General features: G+C 42.4%; 1 protein-coding gene across 2 annotated transcripts in view; it reads right to left on the bottom strand.

The window, feature by feature from the left end:
* DNTT (DNA nucleotidylexotransferase) overlaps positions 1-13,737 on the bottom strand; it is a 36,857-nt gene extending 23,120 nt beyond the window's left edge. Inside the window, exons 1-3 of one of the 2 annotated variants that reach the window (XM_032608547.1) lie at positions 13,479-13,737; positions 1,377-1,551; positions 542-670 (exon numbers count right to left, since the gene is read on the bottom strand). In XM_032608547.1, the coding sequence (XP_032464438.1) occupies positions 542-670; positions 1,377-1,551; positions 13,479-13,681 (507 nt within the window). In that variant the 5' untranslated portion in view covers positions 13,682-13,737. The remainder of the gene's footprint in view (positions 1-541; positions 671-1,376; positions 1,552-13,478) is intronic. The other variant, XM_032608549.1, reaches the window with a different exon arrangement.
* Positions 13,738-20,595: the final 6,858 nt, after the last annotated feature.

Raw genomic sequence — 20,595 nt, 5'->3', positions numbered from 1 at the left:
GAAACATAATTATTGAATTTCAGGGCTGAATTTAGAGATGATCTATAGCTAATTCCTTTTTGAGCAGATGAGGAAACTGAGGCTCAGAGAGAGGAATTGACTTGCCCCAGCTAGTTAATATCAGAGAGGCTGAATCCAGGTCTGCTGACTCTCAATCCTCTGGCTTCCCAGCAAAGCTATTTATGCACAATCGCTATTTCTATGTAATTTGCTCTTACTATGTAATGGACTAATTACAGTACATATTTGTTTTTTCAGAATATTTGCCTTTGATAACTGTTGCGTCCATTAATGACAACTCCTGATAAATAGTAACCTACTGTCTCTAAAGAATGTGCTCCGAATATATTTGTCTATTTCCATGACAAAAGGAGACCCATTCTTGACAGAAAGAGGAACCAGAGATCAGGTTAGAGGAGTGGGTAAGGGTGTGAAAAACATTCCTAGATTTTCAGGAATATTCCTAACTTAATTTGGAGATTCATGGAAAGAAGCAGAAAGCCCTGCGTTTGCTCTAGGTGTTGTTGTAAATCTCCATTACCGTGAATATGTGGTTCCAGTTGTTTAAAGTGGTTCTTCTCTGACACGCGTACTGAGAGATCTTTTTTACAGCTAGTGGTGGAGTCTTCTGGAAGCCCGGGTTGGGAGCAGCTGAATAGTCTGTTCTCACCTAAACAAATGCATCAGCATCCATTTTAAATAACAATTAATAGTGGTGATAATAATAGATGTGTGTGAAGAAAAAGGCAGTTTGATGGCAATTGTCTCTGGAAAGAGAATAAAATCATAGGAGGCTCAAATTTTATGTTATATGCATCTCTAATATTTGAATTTGCTACAACTAACATGTATTATTTTTGCAATCTGAAAAAATAACATGAAAAAAAACTACCAATTAAATATCATTTTTCTTTTCTGTGAACTTATGTAGTTATGGTCCGTTGGTGATGGGTGTGGAATTAAGAGCTTAACTTTATTTTTTTCTTTATGAATGATCACAGTAAGAAAAAAAAACAAGAACCTTCTACTTTTCTGACTGCTAGACATCAAGACTTCAATATTTTGAAATATTTGTGTATAGACTTGTTTGTAAAAATAGCTACCATTTATTAAGTGCATATATAAATCAGGCTCTGTCTTAAGCACTTTACATGTGTGTTATTCTAATCCTCATAACCATCTTACAAGATAGGCAGGCACTATTGTTCTCATAATGTAGTGGAAGAAACTGAAGCTTAGAAAAGCTAAGTGACTTGTCCAAGTTCACACAGGGAGTAAGCAGAGAACCTGGGGTTTAACTCAGGTCTGTTGGTTCTACAGCCCATGTTCTTAATCATCAAGCAAAAGGCAATGAAAATCACATTTGTGACACTTACAACAAGCTGGTGTTTTCCTGTAATCTCCACCGGTTTTCCTGCTCCCATACTTTCTATCAGCCAGGAGACGTCGAGGAGTTCTAGCTGTGAGCTGGCTCTTATGTTCTGTACCTGAAGCCAGTCAAGAACCTCTGAACCAGAGTTGTTTTCTGCCACAATGTGGGTGACAGAATCACTGCAGAATGCAAGACAAAGTTACCAGCTGAAGGGACTTTTGAAATGAGAAGCTCTCCTCTTTCCCTGAGGCGTTTCAGAGCATTCCATCTGATGGAGAAAGATGCACAGTAGACCTGACCATAGGCACAGAGAACCTAGACCTCCATGCAAGGGAATTCTACTTAAATTAGTGTAACAACAGTGGTCTATGTTACATATCAGATGCAAGAAAAATTAAGAAAACATTAGTAAGATTGTGGTGTCAATGGGAAACCAAGGTCCAGAGAGGATGGAGGATAAAACCGTTCTTAAATTAGCACCTTGCACTCTGCTTGTGGCTTTGATGTACCACTTCGTTTTTATTTGTAGAAGGCTTTAACCCAGTGCCTTTCAAACTGATTTGTGACCCACAGTTAGAAACACATTTTATATCATCACCCAAAATATAGATGTAGATGTCGACATGCTTATAACATCCCACTAAACTGATCTCACAACCCCTTAATAGGAGGTGACCAGCCTTTGAGAAATATTGTTTTACATGTTTTGTGGTTTTTTTTTTTTTTTTTTTTTTAGATACACGGGCCTCTCACTGTTGTGGCCTCTCCCATTGCGGAGCACAGGCTCCAGACGCGCAGGGTCAGTGGCCATGGCTCACGGGCCCAGCTTCTCCGCGGCACGTGGGATCTTCCCGGACTGGGGCACGAACCCGTGTCCCCTGCATCGGCAGGAGGACTCTCAACCACTGCACCACCAGGGAAGCCCCTGTTTTACATGTTTTTCAAAGTACAACCCTGTGACGTAAGACCCTGTATCTTTTCCCTAGTAAGTACTGAGCACTTACAATGTTTCAGCACTGTCCAAGTACTTTACATACATTATCTGATTTAATACTTACATAGCTCCTCAAGTAAATGTCATACTAGTCACACTTCAAAAATGAGGAAACTGAAGAACAGAGAGGTTAAGAACATCCTGAAGGTCACACAGCTGGTAAATGATATTTATCCTTTTTGACTGTCTTTTCTGGGTCAAGTATGTTATTTCTAGTTTTGAAGAAGTCTCCACAGTCAGCATTTTATCATTGGAACTAATAATTTTTAAGGCTCCTTCAGTTCAAGTAGTCTATGAATCTGGGAAATAACAAGAGCAAATAGTGTACTTAGGTATCTAAGAGAAAAAAATCAATTTTCTCTTCTTTTTCCCACTTCTCTTGCTTGACTTCTTCTTTCTCCTTCTCCTTTTCTTGACTGACTCTTGGATTCATTGGGTATTTTTTGGTTCACTGTTATATGCACAGCCCTAGGTTTCTTGTGGTGGTGATGGGTACCGAAGAAGAAAAGAGAAATCTCTGGGCATCAGTATCTTATGTTAACAGTATGTTATGATAAGACACAAGATATGGACAGGATCTGCAGATGGTACACAGAGAGGGAAAAGAATTTGGTGTGGGCTGGGAGAGGTGGATGGCTTTGTGGAAAAGCAGGATTTGTGCCCTGTCTGGGTGGATGGGAGGGATAAGGTACCTGGTAGGCAGAACTTTTGGTCGTCCTGGAAGAAAAGGTTCAGAGGAAAGGAAGGAGAACGGCCTGTACTGGAGTGAAGAATTCATGTTGGGAAGTAGTTGCAGATGTGGCTGAGTACCACATTACAGAGGGTCTTGGAAGCCTGGCTGAAGAAGTTGGATCTTGTTTTCTGGGATTATGGAGCCACTGAAGGCTTTTGTGAGCAGGACATGGATAGCATTGTTGTGTTATTTTAAAAGACTAATCTGTTACACACAATGATTTGGAAGGGGGAGTCATGGGTTGGGGAAAGGTGGGGAGCTACTTAGGAAGATGAATCACTGGACCAGATATAAGATGACTTAAACCCCACTCTGGTTCCTATAGCTCTAGAAAGGAAGGCAAAGAAGACATATGATGGACAGCTGGCATCGCCTATGAAAGATGGTGTGGAGAATAGACTCAGATATGACTCCAGCATATCTATCACACTCAAGTATTATCACTTTTGGTAGAAATAGGGATTTAGGAAGTTGCATCTCTTTGGGGGAAGGGGTGGGGGAGTGGAATTGAAGTTTATTTCAGGCATGCTGCATTGGAAGGATGGCTGGAGATCCAAATGAAAATAGCTGGCTGACAGTTGGGATCTGAGGCTGGCGCTGGGAGAGAGGTGAGGGCTGGAGATCAGAGCTGAGACCATCTGGATGGCAGGATGTGCAGCAGGCCCAGGCAGAAATAAGTCAGGGTAAAACAACCTTTTACAGGGGATGAGGGAAGACGGCTAGCTGCTTCCCTATTCCAGATCCATATAATTCCAAAGATTATTTATGGTAAACTTCTTGAAAGATTGTTTATGTCAAGACTTGAACAACAAAAGAATTAACAGGGCTACATAGTAATTATTATTCCTTCTATATTTCTGCCCTTCGAAGGGAAATTTTACTATTACATTATTTATTATAATATTTATTCTTATAAATAGGGTTTTGTCTGAACCTCAGAGGGAGCAGGGTGTGCTGAGGAGGCGCTCTGGGGTTCAGTGTCCAAATTTAGACCCCTCACCATCCACTCTTGTATCACCATCCCCCAGTGGGGATATGTGAGCTCACCCTATTGGATGAGGACCACGTTCATCTCTTACTGAATTCATATAAGCATATTTGTGAATATAGGCTATACATCATATGAAGGAAGACTCTGATTTAGACTTCCAACCCCTGCTCATTAAGCAACTAGCAAACAAAACAAAACAACAACGACAGCAATAAAGCACATACAAAACAAAAAATCAAACATTCACATTGTGCTATTCAGAGTTCAGTACTGTTTGTCACTCGTTCCCACAAAGTAAGAGCTTGAAAGTCAGCATTAGGAACTTTGACATCATCACAGTACAGTCATATCTCAGAGATATTGCAGGTTCGGTTCCAGACCACCACAATAAAGCATTTGTTCACTTTCTGTTCTGAGCCCTTAGCAGATAGTATTACCAAGAAGGGTCATCCCCTCTAGTGTGTTCTGCTGCCCGTGTCTTACTGCTGTGTTGTGGCAGCCCTTTGCTGATACAGTGGTTTTCTCTCTGCCCTAAAGACTCCAGTATTGAAAAGACTAATAATATTTGAATATTACCATGTACCAGAACCATGGTAGGCACATTTCATACGCTACCTCATTTAATTGTCAATAACACTATGAGGTAGGTATGGTTATCCCCATCTAACAATAAGAAAAGAGCTTTCGAGAGACATTGAAAATTCACCCAGCTAATAATTGGTAGAGCTGAAACTTGATCTGAGGTCTGTTTTAATCTAAAATCTGTGTACTGGGGGACTTCCCTGGTGGTCCCATGGTTAAGACTCCATGCTTCCACTGCATGGGGTGCTGGTTTGATCCTTGGTAGGGGAACTAAGATCTTGTGTGGCACAGCCAAAAAAATAAAATAGAATAAAACCTGTGTGCTAGACCACACTGAGCTGTCCCTCTGTGACTTTGTGCTTAATTCCATGGCTCTGGCGGGAGCTATTCCTTTTCTCAAAAGGAATACCATCAGGATGGGTATCACCACCACCACCACCACCATCATGATCACGATGAAGATTCTCTCCGAAGTGCAGAAATAGAGGTGGACTGACACTTCCTACATAACACTGTTAGACACTCTCTCCCTGCTGCTGCCACATAGGATTCATGTTTCGATGTTTTATGTCCAGTATAATATGGGCTACAATAAGGACTGTCCCAGAAATTCTGAAAGAACGGTTGCTATGGCTACACACCAGGTTGGAGTAGTCACAGAGGGGCTGTCAGGCTCCCTGAGCTCTGGGTTTTGCCTAAACTTCGGAGGGAGATAGATGTGCTCAGGAGGAACCCCCGGGGCTCCTCTTCCAAATTCAGGTCCCTCACCATCCACACTTACCACCCCCTGTTCCTCCACACCATCTCTCACCTAGGGTATCTCCGGACTCAGCCCTGCCTCTAACAGACATTCTGAATGCCTAGGGATGTGGGGGAAGGGTGCTGTAAAACAATCAACAAACTATTAAATACTGGTATACACGAAAGAAAAAGACTAGAGAGAAACATTCCAGACAATCTGCAAGAATAACAAAAACTACGTGCACGCACTCACACACACACACGCACTCACACACACACACGGATATGTTCTTACTCAATCTGCCCAAGAGTCTTATGAGGTGGGGAATAAAATTTCAAATGAGAAAACCAAGCCTACAGAGGTTACATGAAGCCCAGGTGTTCATGACTCGAGCGATCTCTTAACGTTCTGCTAGACTGTGGTTAGACCCCTGTGCGAGGTTTTGTTTGTTTTAAGCATTTTTCTATATTTTCCCATTTTCTGTCATGAACCATCTTTCATCACTTTTCCACTTAAAGGAATAAACACACATGCATGTCATTTTCAAGGGCAAATCAACCTGGGATGGGGGCTGAGATGGCTGTTTGGGGCTGGCCCCAAAGACCTGGGCTTTCTTCTTATGATACAAGGTGGCAGCGAGCCTCAGGCAGCCATCTTCAATCTCTTCTAAAGACCCCAAGGCAGTGCTGAGATGGCTGTTCCTGAAATATCAGTGGATTCCATTCTTTAAGTGCATCCAGTTTCTTAGCCATGACCAATTAATAGTGCCTTGGAGTGGGTTTGGGAGGCTGTGAACCAATTGCAGGAATCCTGAACTCGGATTTGTCCTTCGGCTTCCCACAGGGAAAACCATGCAGGGTCCTGTTCCTCAACTGGTGCTGAACTGAAACGTGCTTGACTTGATGCTTGGCATCGCCAAGGGCAGGGACAGTGTTACAATCTGCCTGATTATAAGCTGCATGGTTATAATCATGCCTGGCGCCCAGCTCACGGCCAGATTCAGAGCAATGGTCAACAGAGAGCCCACTAGTAGAATGAATTGATTAATCTATGGCTCTAAAGGAAAGTTTCTAAAATTCTCGTGTCTACTAGAGACACACAGGAAGGTGGGCTAAAATTCAGATGCATGAGCCTTATTACCAGAGATTCAGATTCAGCAAATCTCACCTAGGGCCCAGAAATATGGATTTTGGCAAGCTCCCTTGGTGATTCTGACATAGTCAGTTCTAGTTATCTTGTTGGTGCACAACCAACAATCCCCAAATGCAATGGCTTTGAAAAGGAACAGTTTTGTTACGTCTGGCAATTTTGTGGGTCAGGAATTTAGGCAGCTCAGCTGGGCCATCCTTCTGTTGCATATACAGCTGATGGAGGTACTGGTGTTCCACACAGCATGCGTGTCTGGCACCTTGGCGAGGGTGGCTGGGAGGTGGGGCTCAGCAGCATCGATCAGCCTGAGCACCTTTAAGTGGCCTCTCTCAGCGGGACCTCAGACTTCTTACCTGAGGCTCTGGGGTCCAAGGAACAGCAGAAGCCTCAGGGCCTTTTATGACCTAGCCCCCAAAGCCACATAGTATCACTTCTGCTGTACCCTATCCGGTACACCAGCCCCACCCCCACCCCCAATGCAAGGAAAGGGAAAATAGTCCCTGTCACTCCGTGGGGGCCACCGTATTTCAAAACCACCTCACAGCCCAAGAACTCCACCTTGTGGAACGGAGCTATAGAGAAAGATCGCTCTTTACCTGCCCCAGCTTAGATCTGATCCCCATGCTGGACTTGCTGCTTAATTACAGCAATGTTTTCCCCCATGGTACTCATTTCTCTGCAGGCACATGAGATAATTTTAAGGAGTACATAACTGAACATTTAAAAAGTTTATGTGTTTATTAAATCTATATGTTTAAATTATGTATATCAGACCCATGGTTTTTATGATTATTATTCCTTAAGATAGGGCTAAATTGCAATGATTCCGTTTAGGGGCAATTAAAAGAAACACATTAGGTATATAATAATCCATACGGTAAAAGATATTATAAGAATCATGAATGTGGCCCTCAGATGTCCAGAAAGCTCTAAACTGAAAGATTAACTCACAAATCTCAGTTCCGATTTTTTTTCTCAGATACCAGTATCCCTGATCTTTCTGTCTTTCTTTTCCCAGTTGGTCCTGCCTCTTGATACAATTAGAAAAACTCTCCATGAGGAAAGAGGCAGCCATCCTTCTTTGCCAGGAGCCAGACTGACACCCCAAGCTGTCCTCATGGATGGTCACCTGCTTTTTTCTTTGTCTTTAAAACTCTTTTCTTTCCCTGGGGAGGGCATTCTTTTTTTTTTTTTTAATTAAAGTATAGCTGATTTACAGTATTGTGTTAGTTTCAGGTGTACAGCAGTGATTCAGATATTTTTTTCAGATTATATTCTATTATAGGTTATTACAAGATATTGAATATAATTCCCTGTGCTATACAGTAAATCCTTGTTGCTTACCTATTTTATGTATAGTAGTTTGTATCTGTTAATTTCTTACTTCTTTCCATCTGACATAGGACTTATTTTATAAACAATAACTTTAAATAGTTATTTATAGTTGAGCAGAGACATTCACAGTTTAAAAATATCCTCTTGCAAATTTCCCTAGCAACCGATCTGTTTCAGAATCCCTGACACCGAAAAATCAAGGTAGTTTTATTTGGTTTTATCGCACATTCTTACTAGCACCAGTAAAGCCAAGTTTCTATTTCCAGTCCTTGATATACTTAAGACTGAGAGGGTCTTGCCTTGAGTTTTTGACCCACAGTAAATGAGACTATGAACATTTTTTTTTTTTTTTTTTTTTTTTTTTTTGAGGTACGCGGGCCTCTCGCTGTTGTGGCCACTCCTGCCGCAGAGCACAAGCTCTGGATGCGCAGGCCCAGCGGCCATGGCTCACGGGCCCAGCCGCTCCACAGCATGTGGGATCTTCCCGGACTGGGGCACGAACCCGTGTCCCCTGCATCAGCAGGCGGACTCTCAACCACTGCGCCACCAGGGAAGCCCAACATTTTCATTTTTAAAGTCCACAAATTTTGAAATATAAAGTACTTTGGACCAGAGCAGGACTAATTTTTACACTGCATACTCTTGAACTCAGAAAAATAAAGTCTTCATTACTTTGCTGATTACAAAGGTAATACAGGTGCATTGTGGAAAAAAAAATTTAGTGACAAAAATTACTCTTGGTAATCATAAGTTCCTTTGGTTGGCTTCATATTCACCAGATAAATCATTCTTTGAGCAAATATTTCCTGAAGCCTACTCTGGGTAAGAAAATTGTCAAGGGTATGAAGATGAGGTCTACACAATGGCCCAGATGACGCCCTTGCCTTTGTGGAGTCAGGGACGGGCAGCTGGGTGAGATGAGGAACAAACCCAAGTGGAAGAGCCGGGGCCCAACCCTAGGCCATGGATCACACCTGTGTCCACGGAGGAAGTTTATTCCTCTAGGAAGGCTTCCAGGGGCCTTAGGTCTTAGATGCAGAGAGGTGCAGGGAGGAGCCATTCAAGGTTGGGGGAGAAAGAGTGAGAAAAACCCATAAAGAGAAACCAATGAAGATGTGTTTTGACATTGGACCCAGAAGAGGCCTAGAGGTGGACAAGTTCCACATCGTATTTTCTAGAGCAGGTAACAGCTCTTTCATCTGGTGTTCAGTTTATTTGGCAAACAATGACTTTAATATTTTTATTTGAGATACCACAAATTTGAAGTGATCAGACATTGTCAAAGATAAGCAGAGCTGGATACTACTGAAAGCAGTAAGAATAGATTTTATTCAGTAATAACTATTGCAATAGGGAAGAGGGTCCAGCATGAATGGAACTCAACTTCGAGCGAACAGAAGGCAGGAGACCTTGTAAAGGCTGGAGTGTGGGAAAGGCACCGAGAGGCATTAAGGGGGCTGGTCCTTGTGACCTGGCCACCTGGATTTACTAATTGCTGCTTATTCAGAGGAGAAAACGTCTGGAATATTTGTGACAGGAGGCAGTGGGGCAAGTTAGAGCAAGGGGCCCACTGAAGTTAGGCCTTTACCTTCCTGCAGAGACTGGGGGTGAGAATGATCTCCTTGGATGTTTGCTCTCAGGTCCTTGAGAAGACAGTTCTGGGTGGTTGGAAGATTTACATCTCAAAGGGGCAGAGAAAGGGTTTATACTGGCAAGATTTCTAAAGTACCTGCTCTAAGAGGGGGTTCAGGGGTCTATCTGCCTATTGCCAGGTTTTGGCTGGAACAAACAGTAAATTCTCCGGTAATCTTGAACTTTCTCAGGCAGGCATTTTAAGGCGGGGCCAGGGGTACAATCCTAGGGACATGGCCTTAAGCTGCTAGAAGCCACGCTAGAGTTTAGTCAAGGAAAGGGTCTTTATCAATATTCAGGTGAAAAACCATGGATTTGACTACCAGGAAATTCTTTGAAGACAATAGTTTTGGGATAATGAGTGAGGCAGAAGCCACATTTCAAAAGTTACGTAGTGAATGGATGGAAACCAAAATGACACAAGAAGGCTCGAAGTGTTGGGTAGGAAAATGCTAATTTTAAAAAAAGAGGAAGACGAGTACATACTTGGAAAATACATTATGCTATCTTTTCATGCTAGGTGACAACAAAGGTACAGTTCCTGACTCTCCTGTCTGATTTTAAACTCTTTGCTTGCAGGGTTCAAGTCTTCTACTATTTTTTGTCTCCAGAACCTGACACATATCGTGCAGAGTGGGTACTAACAGAACACTTTATATGTGATGCCATGATGGTATATCTTGCTTTCAGTAAAATCAGTGCCTTCCAAAGGTACCCTTGTAGACAAATTATGCAGGTCCAGGAAGGGCAAAAGTATCCTCTGATGGGTTTCTACAGCTTGAACAGTGGAACTCAGCAAGTGTTAATCTGCTGGGCGATGTAACCATGGAGATCCACCCTTCCTACCCAGCCCTTTCTTCTTCAGCATCGATGATTTAGGTCAAGACATAGATGGTAGGCTTAGCTAATATGTTCATAGAGGAGGGATGATGCAGATAAAGTTTTAAAATAGCTCAAAGTACTGGAATCAAGGATAAAAGAAGAACATGACAAACACTAGATTCTGATCCTTCTCTATCTTGTCCCAGCTAGAGTAGCTCGAATATTATGAAGCCGCTCTAAAATTTAGGATGTTGGCCATGGAATAAAATTCAGAAACCTTTTTAATGAATGTGCACAAATGCCTCAAAGGACTTGACACCTCTCCTGATTTATATTTCAAGAACCAGCTTCCTATGGCACATGCAATAGCATGTCTTTTGCAATATAACATAAATATTAATGAAGTCTAATCCAAATATAAAGATACAGTGCACATATGCTAGAAATTTAAATAGTTCCAGATAGTTCTATGCATTCAGGTACACCATTTCTAAGCTGTGTGTTCAGGTCCAGGTAAAGTAGGAATCAGATTTTTCCTCAAATTTAATCCTCCTGGCAGCCAAAGAATGTGTCAGAAACTATGGAGATTACTGTCTATTTTCAGAGCATTTTTAATTTTAGCTCCTCTTTCTCTGAATCCTATATATCAAAAGGAGAAGATCTAGCTGTTCTTATTGAGAAGTATCCTTTCTTTTAAAAAACAACTTCCTTTATTTTCATTTTAAAAATATACGTTTATTGTAAAAACACTTGGAAAACACAGAGCATAAAAGCAGCCATAATGTCTCCCAACGACCTCCTCCCGCCTACTACCTAGTCTCTCCCTACTACCCCTTTCCCTACGAAATAGACGATTTGATGGGTTTCCTTCCTTTCTTTGTTCTATTTATTTATGTCATTTGATCTAGCTCAGAGTGTGGAGAGAGAGCCCTCTCCTTAGGGATTTACTGTAAAGGTCAATGGATTCAGCTAAGTAACAAGAAAACAACCACACTTTACATTTGTATAACTGTTTTAATTTATCCAAGTATATTGACATCCATCATCACATGTGGTATCACATCAGATAGACTAGACCATTTATCAAGAAACTAAGGTCAGAGAGAAGAGGGGGGTCTTGCCCCACATCACATGGCTGGGAAGGGTCAGAGCCAGAATTTGAGGTCTCTAGATTTCTTATCTAGAGATTTTCCCCTACAATAATTTCCATTGTCTTTTCCAGTTAAAGTCTGTATAACTATGTATGGAAATTCCGATTGAGAGCTAGGACTTTTACTTCTTGTGGTTTATTTTTGTGCCATAAAACACATTTGTATTTAATGTGTCTTCTGAGCAGCCAGCCTGGGAACCTTGCCACCGTCATCTCACAGCAGCAGTTGGCTCACCGTGCGCCAGTTTCCTCTGTCGCCTGAGCAGCTGGGCTCGGCCCCCGGCAGCAAAGCTGCCTGTTGGGCTCTTGTCAAAAGAAGAAGCTTGCCTCCCAGCGTCTCTCCTAGTACCTGCCTCAGCTACCGTGTGCATATTCGTAGCTGTGCCTGTAACTAAACTAGTCAGCTCTTGGTGGAAGTGTGGACATTTCAACAGAGAGCTTTCTATGTAAGTGATGCCTTGACCATCTGGCTCTCACCTTCCTGTCTGGCCCTTGCCAAATTTCTTTACCGCAAAAAGCAGTTCCATATTTGCTAAGGCTTCTAGTTTCTACTTTTTCAGTTTCCTTTTTTTCAATTTTGGTTTTTAGCCACTTACCTATGTCGTCTTTTCCCCTCCTGATTCCAATATTTTATGTAAGTCTGTTAAATAAGGCAGACTCAACAATTGGATGACATCTATGATTTTGTGGAAGGGATGTTTCAATGAGATTTTGAGCTTAATATCCCAAATGAGATAGGGGTTAAAAACGAAAAAAGAGGCAGGAGTTGGGAGACCATGTAAAGAGAAATCGGGTGAGGGAGACCATGGGAAACTCAGGAATTTCTGAATGGGGCACTTCAGTAAAAAATAAATAAATAAAATGTTTCTATGAGATTGACTCTTCATATGAATTATGGGTATTGTGAAAATTATCATATCTGATTATTGACTTTTGACATATGTTTCTCTAGCAATCTGAAACTGACACTTCCTCAGGAAATGCTTGTCAGTTTTATTTTTTAACATCAAAGACTATCTTCAAAGTAAAAATGTATTTTCACACAGAATTCTTATCGATTTTCCTGAAAAAAAAAAATGCGGTCAAACTATTCCTTGGACAATCAAAGCCAGCCAATTGCATTAATTATCATTCTTGATTCATTACAAGCCCTCTGGCAATTCTGTTTGGAACTGTTTATGCCAAGGTTCTAATACCATTTGTGTCTGGATTTTGTTTTGTTTGAAACCAGTGAAGAGTTTACCTGACTGTTAGAAAAAGAGCAGGGCCAGTGCTGGGATGTGAGTGGGTTTGCTAGTGAGCCAGTTGAGGTGCCCCACGCGTTTGCTTCAACTGCCTTCTTGTCTGGGCTCTGATCTCATCACTCTCAGCGTGGTGTCCATCACCCCTGGACAGAGCTGCCCCTGAATCTTTAACCGGCATCCCTCTCTCTACAAATCCCACTCAGACTGCTGCTTAGAAAAGCATGATCAGAGCCACATTTGGGTGCCTATGGTGAGCCAGCTGGTCACTCATCCTAGACCATCACAGACACTACCCACCTCAGCACAGTCAGATCGATGCACAGCTCAAGAGCCAAGCAATCAAACCACTCTTTTTGCTTCCAAGCAGCTGACAGTTTTTGATTGAACTCACTGGTGCTTTAGTTTAATTTGGTCAAGAACAAACTCGAATGGTTTCATCATTGAACTTCCCAACTAGGTTTCTGTTGGTCATCCCTAGATACCTCATCTCATAATAGTGAAAGGCCAAAAAAAAAAAAAAAAATTACGTTATCTTTTGGTGCCAACTGGTTTCAATATAATTGCATCAAATCCCCACTCATCTTATTTCCCTTAACTAATTGCCTCAAGTTTGTTGTTTAATTTCATACCTGTTCTCCCAGTGGGAGAGTCACCTCTTCTGTAGGTGGAGGAAAACACGGGTTCCAAAGAAGCCCTGCTTATTCACAAACTGAAATCCGTGATGTCTCTTACCTGAGCTCATTTTCAACCCTGAATCCTTTCCTTCGAGCCAGCTCCATGAGGAAGGTTCTGCGGGTGGTTCCCATTTTCTTCTCCAAAATGAAGAGGACCAAATCTCCAAACTTGATGTCATAAGAAGGGGAGGCCATTGAGGTGCCCAGCTGCCTGGGTCTCTTCTTCCGAGGGCCTGAGGGGGCCACGTGCAGCGGATCCATGGGGAGAGACTGCTGCTGCCTTTGGCTGTGCCAACAAGTGGCGTCTCCAGAAGTGAGGGAGAGCCTGCCCCTCCTTCATAAGGAGCCCTGATGTCATCTCACCATCTCACTGGGCTCTGCCCTGTTCATGACTTCCTGCTGAAGATCCATGGGGAATTGCTACCTCTGTTCATTTGTCCAGTACAGAGATGATAGTGGAAATGGTAAATTCACTTTTGGGTTCCTATGCATCATCTCATCAGATCCTCAGAATAACCTTTTGAGGAAGGTAGGGAAGCATCATTTTTCCCATGTTATTAATTAATTAATTAATTAATCTATTTACTTATTATAAATTTCTTGAGACCCCTCTTGTCTTTATTTTTTTTTAACATCTTTATTGGAGTATAATTGCTTTACAATGGTGTGTTAGTTTCTGCTTTACAACAAAGTGAATCAGCTATACATATACATATGTCCCCATAACTCTTCCCTCTTGCGCCTCCCTCCCTCCCTCCCTCCCTATCCCACCCCTCTAGGTGGTCACAAAGCACCGAGCTGATCTCCCTGTGCTATGCGGCTGCTTCCCACTAGATATCTATTTTACGTTTGGTAGTGTATATGTGTCCATGCCACTCTCTCACTTTGTCCCAGCTTACCCTTCCCCCTCCCCATATCCTCAAGTCCATTCTCTAGTAGGTCTGTATCTTTATTCCCGTCTTGCCCCTAGGTTCTTCATGACCTTTTTTTTTTTTTTTAGATTCCATATATATGTGTTAGCGTACGGTATTTGTTTCTCTCTTCCTGACTTACTTCACTCTGTATGACAGACTCTAGGCCCATCCACCTCACTACAAATAACTCAATTTCGTTTCTTTTTATGGCTGAGTAATATTCCATTGTATATATGTGCCACATCTTCTTTATCCATTCATCTCTCGACGGACACTTATGTTGCTTCCATGTGTTGGCTATTGTAAATAGAGCTGCAATGAACATTGTGGTACATGACTCTTTTTGAATTATGGTCTTCTCAGAGTATATGCCCAGTAGTGGGATTGCTGGGTCGTACGGTAATTCTATTTGTAGTTTTTTAAGGAGCCTCCATACTGTTCTCCTTAGTGGCTGTACCAATTTACATTCCCACCAACAGTGCAAGAGGGTTCCCTTTTCTCCTTGTCTTTATTTTTGATGATTTTTTAACCTCCCAAGTAGCTTGCATTCTCTTCCCCTCATAGATTAGCACTGCAATACATTGGATTTCTGTAGTTAGCATGGGTGCTATTCATCGTGTATGGTTGTTTTGATTTTACATAAATGGCACTGTTATACTTCTTATCCTGCTGGTCACCTTTTTATTTTTCACTCAGAACTGTGTTTTCAGATCCTTTCACATTACTCTGTGTTCTATTCTGTTGCCTCTAATTGCTCCATCGGAATTTCATGGTGGGCATTTTGACTATGCTGGTGCATTTTATAAGTTAGGAAACAAAGGCTCAATGTACTCAAGATCACAGAATAAGGGGCAGAATCAGATCTTGATTTAGGTCTTTGGGTTTCAAATGCTAAATATCTCAGCTTTTCAGTAGACTAATGTTGTCTGTTCAGGAGACTGAGTAGTCTGTTATATAAGCCTAAAATTAATCTTTTGGGATGGGATGGGATGATCCTTAGGTGAGAATTACTGCCATAAAGAGACGTTTTCATAACTTTATGTGTAAAATAAAATTCGTGTCTTTCATCAATACACTTTACTAATCTCATTTCCGGAGCATCTACTCTGTGGCCACGGCAAGCACCTAAAAGCCTTAGCTGATTGAATCCTCACAACACCACTGTCTGGTAGGTACTAGCATCCCCACTGGGCTTAACAACTTTCTCAAGGTCACAGAACTAGTCAATGGTCACAAGTAGGAAATGACTGAATTTAATCTGAGTATGAAACCTGTGCTCTTAACTGCAAAGAAGCCTTCCTCTACGTGTGTCTTCCCCAGTAACAAATCTGAGCTCTGCTCATCCATTCTGCCATATTTGAGACTGTTGCTACCTTCAAAAGTACATGAACTCCTCACCACAATACCAGGGAAAAGTGATATGACAGCTGCCTTCAAGCATTTGCAAAGCTATCTGTGTTGATTAAGAAAGATCAAAAATTTTCAGATGGAACTTATAGAGTAATACGTTTTTTGTTGGCCCCAGCCGGCAGCTTGCAGGATCCTAGTTCCTGGACCAGGGATTGAACCCACGCCCCCTTCAGTGGAAGCACAGAGTCCTAACCATTGCCTCCAGGGAATTTCCAGAGTAATAGATTTTAACTCTCTGCGAGTAAGAACTTTTTATTAGCTAGGGTTCTCTAAAAATAGAGAGGCCACATTGCACAGTGGGATATTACAGGTCATGAAAATTGTTCAAATAGAGTCCAAACAACTGTTTGTTGAAATGTTACAGAAGGGATTTAAACATCTGGTAAGACCTTTACTGCAGTTCTACCGTTCCAGTGTGCTGTGATTGCTTGCCAAAGATCAAAATCTGGGATGAGAGTCCACTGTGGTCTTCACTGGTAGGCTTTTGGTGACTGAAGCGCTGAATGTTTCACGTGAGAATGCAGTCTTAACTACCAAGTGGCCCCGTGGCCTGGAGTAGGGGAAAGATTCTGGCAAGAATCTGGGATTGTCGTGTTCACCTCCAGGGTGTGGCCAGAGGAAGAACCAGTATGTCACCTAAGTGGTAAAAGGGATGGAGAAGTACAGAGACATGGCTGAGAGCTCAGGCTCTGACATCGGGCTGCCTGTACAAATCTCATCATCTCCATTGCTTTGGAGCTGTGACCTTGAGCACGGTGCTTCACTTCTCTAAGCCTCAGATTTCCCCATCTGTAAAATGAGGATTGACTGAGGTAACCCACGGCAACTCCTGAGTGGAGTGTTTGGCGCAGAGGAAGCACTTTCAATAAATGTCAGTTGGTAGTGATTTCGTGTTTTGTTTTTAGAGAAGTCCCACCTTGATCTGAAATCAATTCTATATGATTTATAAAGCTATTAAATCATTGAAATATTATGCTAACCAATGTCTTATTTAATTTGCTTTGAATCATTAGTATTGGAAGGATTACTATCAAAAATTTAAAAAATTAAAAATGTGATGGTGCCTGTCTGGTTATTGTCTCTCAATCAAGAAATCTCTCTTCCTATGATCTGCTCTATGACTTTGGGGCTAGGACCGTGCAAACTCCATCTCTCATGTCATCTGGCTCCGTGTTGGGCCCTGCCAATAGGGGGCACTAGAGAGAGAGACTGCAAGCCTGGAGAGGTGAGGACTCGACCCTTTTGATTTGCTTGCTGATACTTTCAGGGTCTTCTCAGTAATAGTTCTTCACTCTGGCATCTCCGGCTTTTGTTTTTTTAACCTTTCTCCCCCTTTTTTGGCACAGTCTCAGCTCTGCAGTGATCTTCCTATGAACTCCTACAGCACCACCAGCAGCAGGCAGCACCCTTTCCTCAGAGATCTGGTTTCCAGCTCCATGGGGACTGCCTGCTCCAAACTTTCAGATTTCAACAATGCCTGCTCTGTCCCTTTGTTCCTGCAGCCCTTGGGGTGGGACATGCTTCCTACAGTTACTCTCTCTGAGATATCTCAGTGTTCTCATTTTGCTTTGTAGCCCTCCGATGCCTGCAAAACCTATATTAAATTCTCTTTGTTGAAAGATCTAGTGTGCTTTCCTATTTCCTACCTGGACCCTGACTGACAAATACATTGTCCAGTGAAAGTGAGGGTGTAGGAAATGGAGAATCACCTACACTGCTGAAGGCATACTTATTCTAAGGGGAAATTTGTCTCAGAAATGATACGCATATGACTGCTGGTCATAGCCCATTGGTCAGAATTAGCCACATAGTCCACCTAACTACAGCAGGGCTTGGAAATGCAGGGGAGCACATGGGATTTAGGGGGAGTGTTCCTGTTTCTGCCGTGCCTAGGATCAAGCTAAGTGCTGACAGATGGTTGTGAAGACTCCCAGTCAAGGGGACATTACTGCACCTGAACCAAGCCTGGGGAAGAGATTAGGGAGGGCCAGAGCCCTACACTTCCTAGAGGAGAGGCTTCAAGAGGGGGACCACACTGTACAGTGGTCAGGCCATTCTGGGCACTTGCCAGAATTCCAAGCTGTGGGTATGGTCCTGGGGACAAGAAGATGTGACCCCCCTGAAATAACTTCATACCAATTGTTCCCTCTTTCAGGCATCATATAGAGGTTAAAGTACTTTATAAAGCACTAAAGTACTTAGGGCTATCCTAAGTTTGGGTCAGGTGCCGTCTGTGCTCCCACAGTCTTCTGTGTCTCCTTGCCCATAAGAGCACATGCTATTCTGTGCTGTAATACACTAATCCCTTGTGTGTACCTTCTATTGGACCGTAAATTCTGTTGGTACAGGAATCATGTAGGGCATGTTAACATCTGAATCCCCAGCACCTAACACAGCTCCTTGTACAGTAGGCACCAGTAAATGTAGAATAAACTAGAAATCAAATCTAACTTGGTGTTTTTGTTAAGCTTTTATGCCGTTTGGGTAACTATGATATGAATCTTCTGCCATGTCTGCCTTTCTCCAAGCTACAAGTTCCCACCTAAATGTCTCTTCAATGTGAGCAAGTATAACACAGTAATAAAGGAGCCAGACTACCTGAATTCAACACCCAGACATTTATGAGCTGTGTGACCTTGGGTAAGTTATCAAACCTCTCTGTGCCTCAATTCTCTCATCTGTGCAATGGAGGTTATAATTATTTCTATGTTATAGGTGGTTATAAGGACTAAATAATTACCTCAAATAGTCCCGGCAGGCAACTAGTGCTAAAAAGTGTTCATTGTCATTATAATAGCTCATCTTTCTTGCCCCCTTCCCTCCCCTGTCCCTTGTGGTGTTCCCACACAATTGAGAGGTATTTCTGTCAGAGTACTTCTCACTGGACTTTTGATTTCCCTAGACTCTTCCAAAAGTGGTGTCAGGCCCACTCAAGAACAGACAGAGGATCTCAATGAGACTGGAAGGGTGTCCTGCCATGATTCCCAAAATGGGCTCTGGGTGACACTATTCTCATGAAGTGTTCCATGCAAAACAGAAAGTTCTGTGGTGTATTAAGGGAAGCCAGAAAAACTTTATGTGTGTTAGACTATTCGGGGAGCCTTGCAGTAAAGAAACCTGTTTATTTTAGGTTAGCCCAATGTATTCCCAACTTGCTTGTATTTTTGGTTGGTTTGTTTCCTAGACCACTTAGATCACCTTGTTGAACGCCACAGGTGTTGACAGCTGCATACACACTCAGCCTGGGGTCTTGGAGTTAGGCCTGGTAACCACCTGCCACTCACCAGGTGTGTGGCCTTGGGCAAGTCACTTAACCTGTGGGCTTTTCGGCTTCCGATTTGTAAAACGGCAATCATAGTGCCGACTTCATTGCATTGTAAGTGACGAACAAGATAACATGAACATAGCCACCTGGCCCACTGTGGGTTCGTGGTCCCTATTCTACCCTCCCCTTCGTACTGCCACTCCCGTGTGCTGGAGACACAACCAGTGGTCCTGGCTTGGGTAGGTGATGGCAGCTATGAGGAAACAGAGAGCACACCTGGCCATTGGCTGCCACTCTCCGGCTCCTATGCAGTTGCTGTTCTCCTTCATTTAATCTTGATTTGTTTTTCCATCTGGGATAATACTTGGTATCCATATGATTGATCTTACAGACCTTTATTGAGTATGAGTATCTGGGGCAGGAGAGAAGGGAGAGGGTTGCAGGTTCTCCCTGGGTTGGGTGGGGAAGTGGGCTTCTTCCCGTCAAAAGAAGAAAAAAAAACAAAACGTTATTTTTGTCCTGAGAAGTCTTGTTGTTGTTCCGTTTCTGTGCATTAGAAGAAGTCAGTTTGAGAGAGAAAACTTCTGCTTCCGGTAGTTTTATTTTCTTTTATATCAAAAATCTTGTATCATCTACTCACTTCAAGCTGTCGACCTGGGAACTCTGCCATCCTCAAATGTGCGGGCAGGGCTTTGTTTTGGTTTGGTTTCTCACCAAGCACCAGCTTCCTCCGCGCCTGGACAGCTGTGTTTGGTTCTCAGCAGCAAGTGTTTTTTGGAGCTTTGAACTGCCTCCTCGGGAAAATTCCTGGAGTTTCCTGAATGACAAAAATCTTGGAAAATTTGCTTCTTGCCACTCAAAAATCAATCTGTAGTTCTGTATCCTTGATGCCAATAAATACAAGAAAATTCTATATTTTAGTTATAACTTGAGGTTTCCCCTTCATCCACAAGGTGAGGAATGATGGCAAGAACAAGGGAATTGATGGAAACAACAGCTTATTTGTGACTTCTAGTCTTCATTCAAAAATATTTATTAAACTCTATGACGCAAATGAACCTATCTATGAAACAGAAACAGAATCACTGACATAGAGAACAGACTGGTGGTTTCCAAAGGGGGGTAGGGTTGGAGGAGGGATGGGGTGGGAGATTGGGGTTAGCAGGTGTAAGCTATTATATATAGAATAGATACACAACAGGTCCTACTGTCTAGCACAGGGAACCATATTCAATGTCCGGTGATAAACCATAATGGAAAAGAATATTTAAAAAAAGGTCTATATGTGTATAACTGAATCACTTTGCTGTACAGCAGAAATTAACACAACATTGGAAATCAACGATACTTCGATAAAAAAAATATTTATTAAACTCCAGCTGCGGACAAAATGATGGGTGAAAGCATGGGTGTCAAGCATGGAGGTAAGAAAGTACAGGTGTTTGCCTTGGAGAAGAGTTTGAATAGGAGAATTGGGATTTTATTTGCAGAGAATTGGGAGCTGCTGAAGGTGTTTGAGCAAAGGCACAATGTGGTGACATGGAGCCTCAGGAAAACCAACCAGGCAGTAATGAAGGGGATGAATC

Source organism: Phocoena sinus, chromosome 16, assembly GCF_008692025.1.
Source record: "Phocoena sinus isolate mPhoSin1 chromosome 16, mPhoSin1.pri, whole genome shotgun sequence".
Classification (NCBI taxonomy): Eukaryota; Metazoa; Chordata; class Mammalia; order Artiodactyla; family Phocoenidae; genus Phocoena; species Phocoena sinus.
Note: the sequence above shows the minus strand (reverse complement) of the source record. Positions and strands in the feature narration are given on the sequence as shown.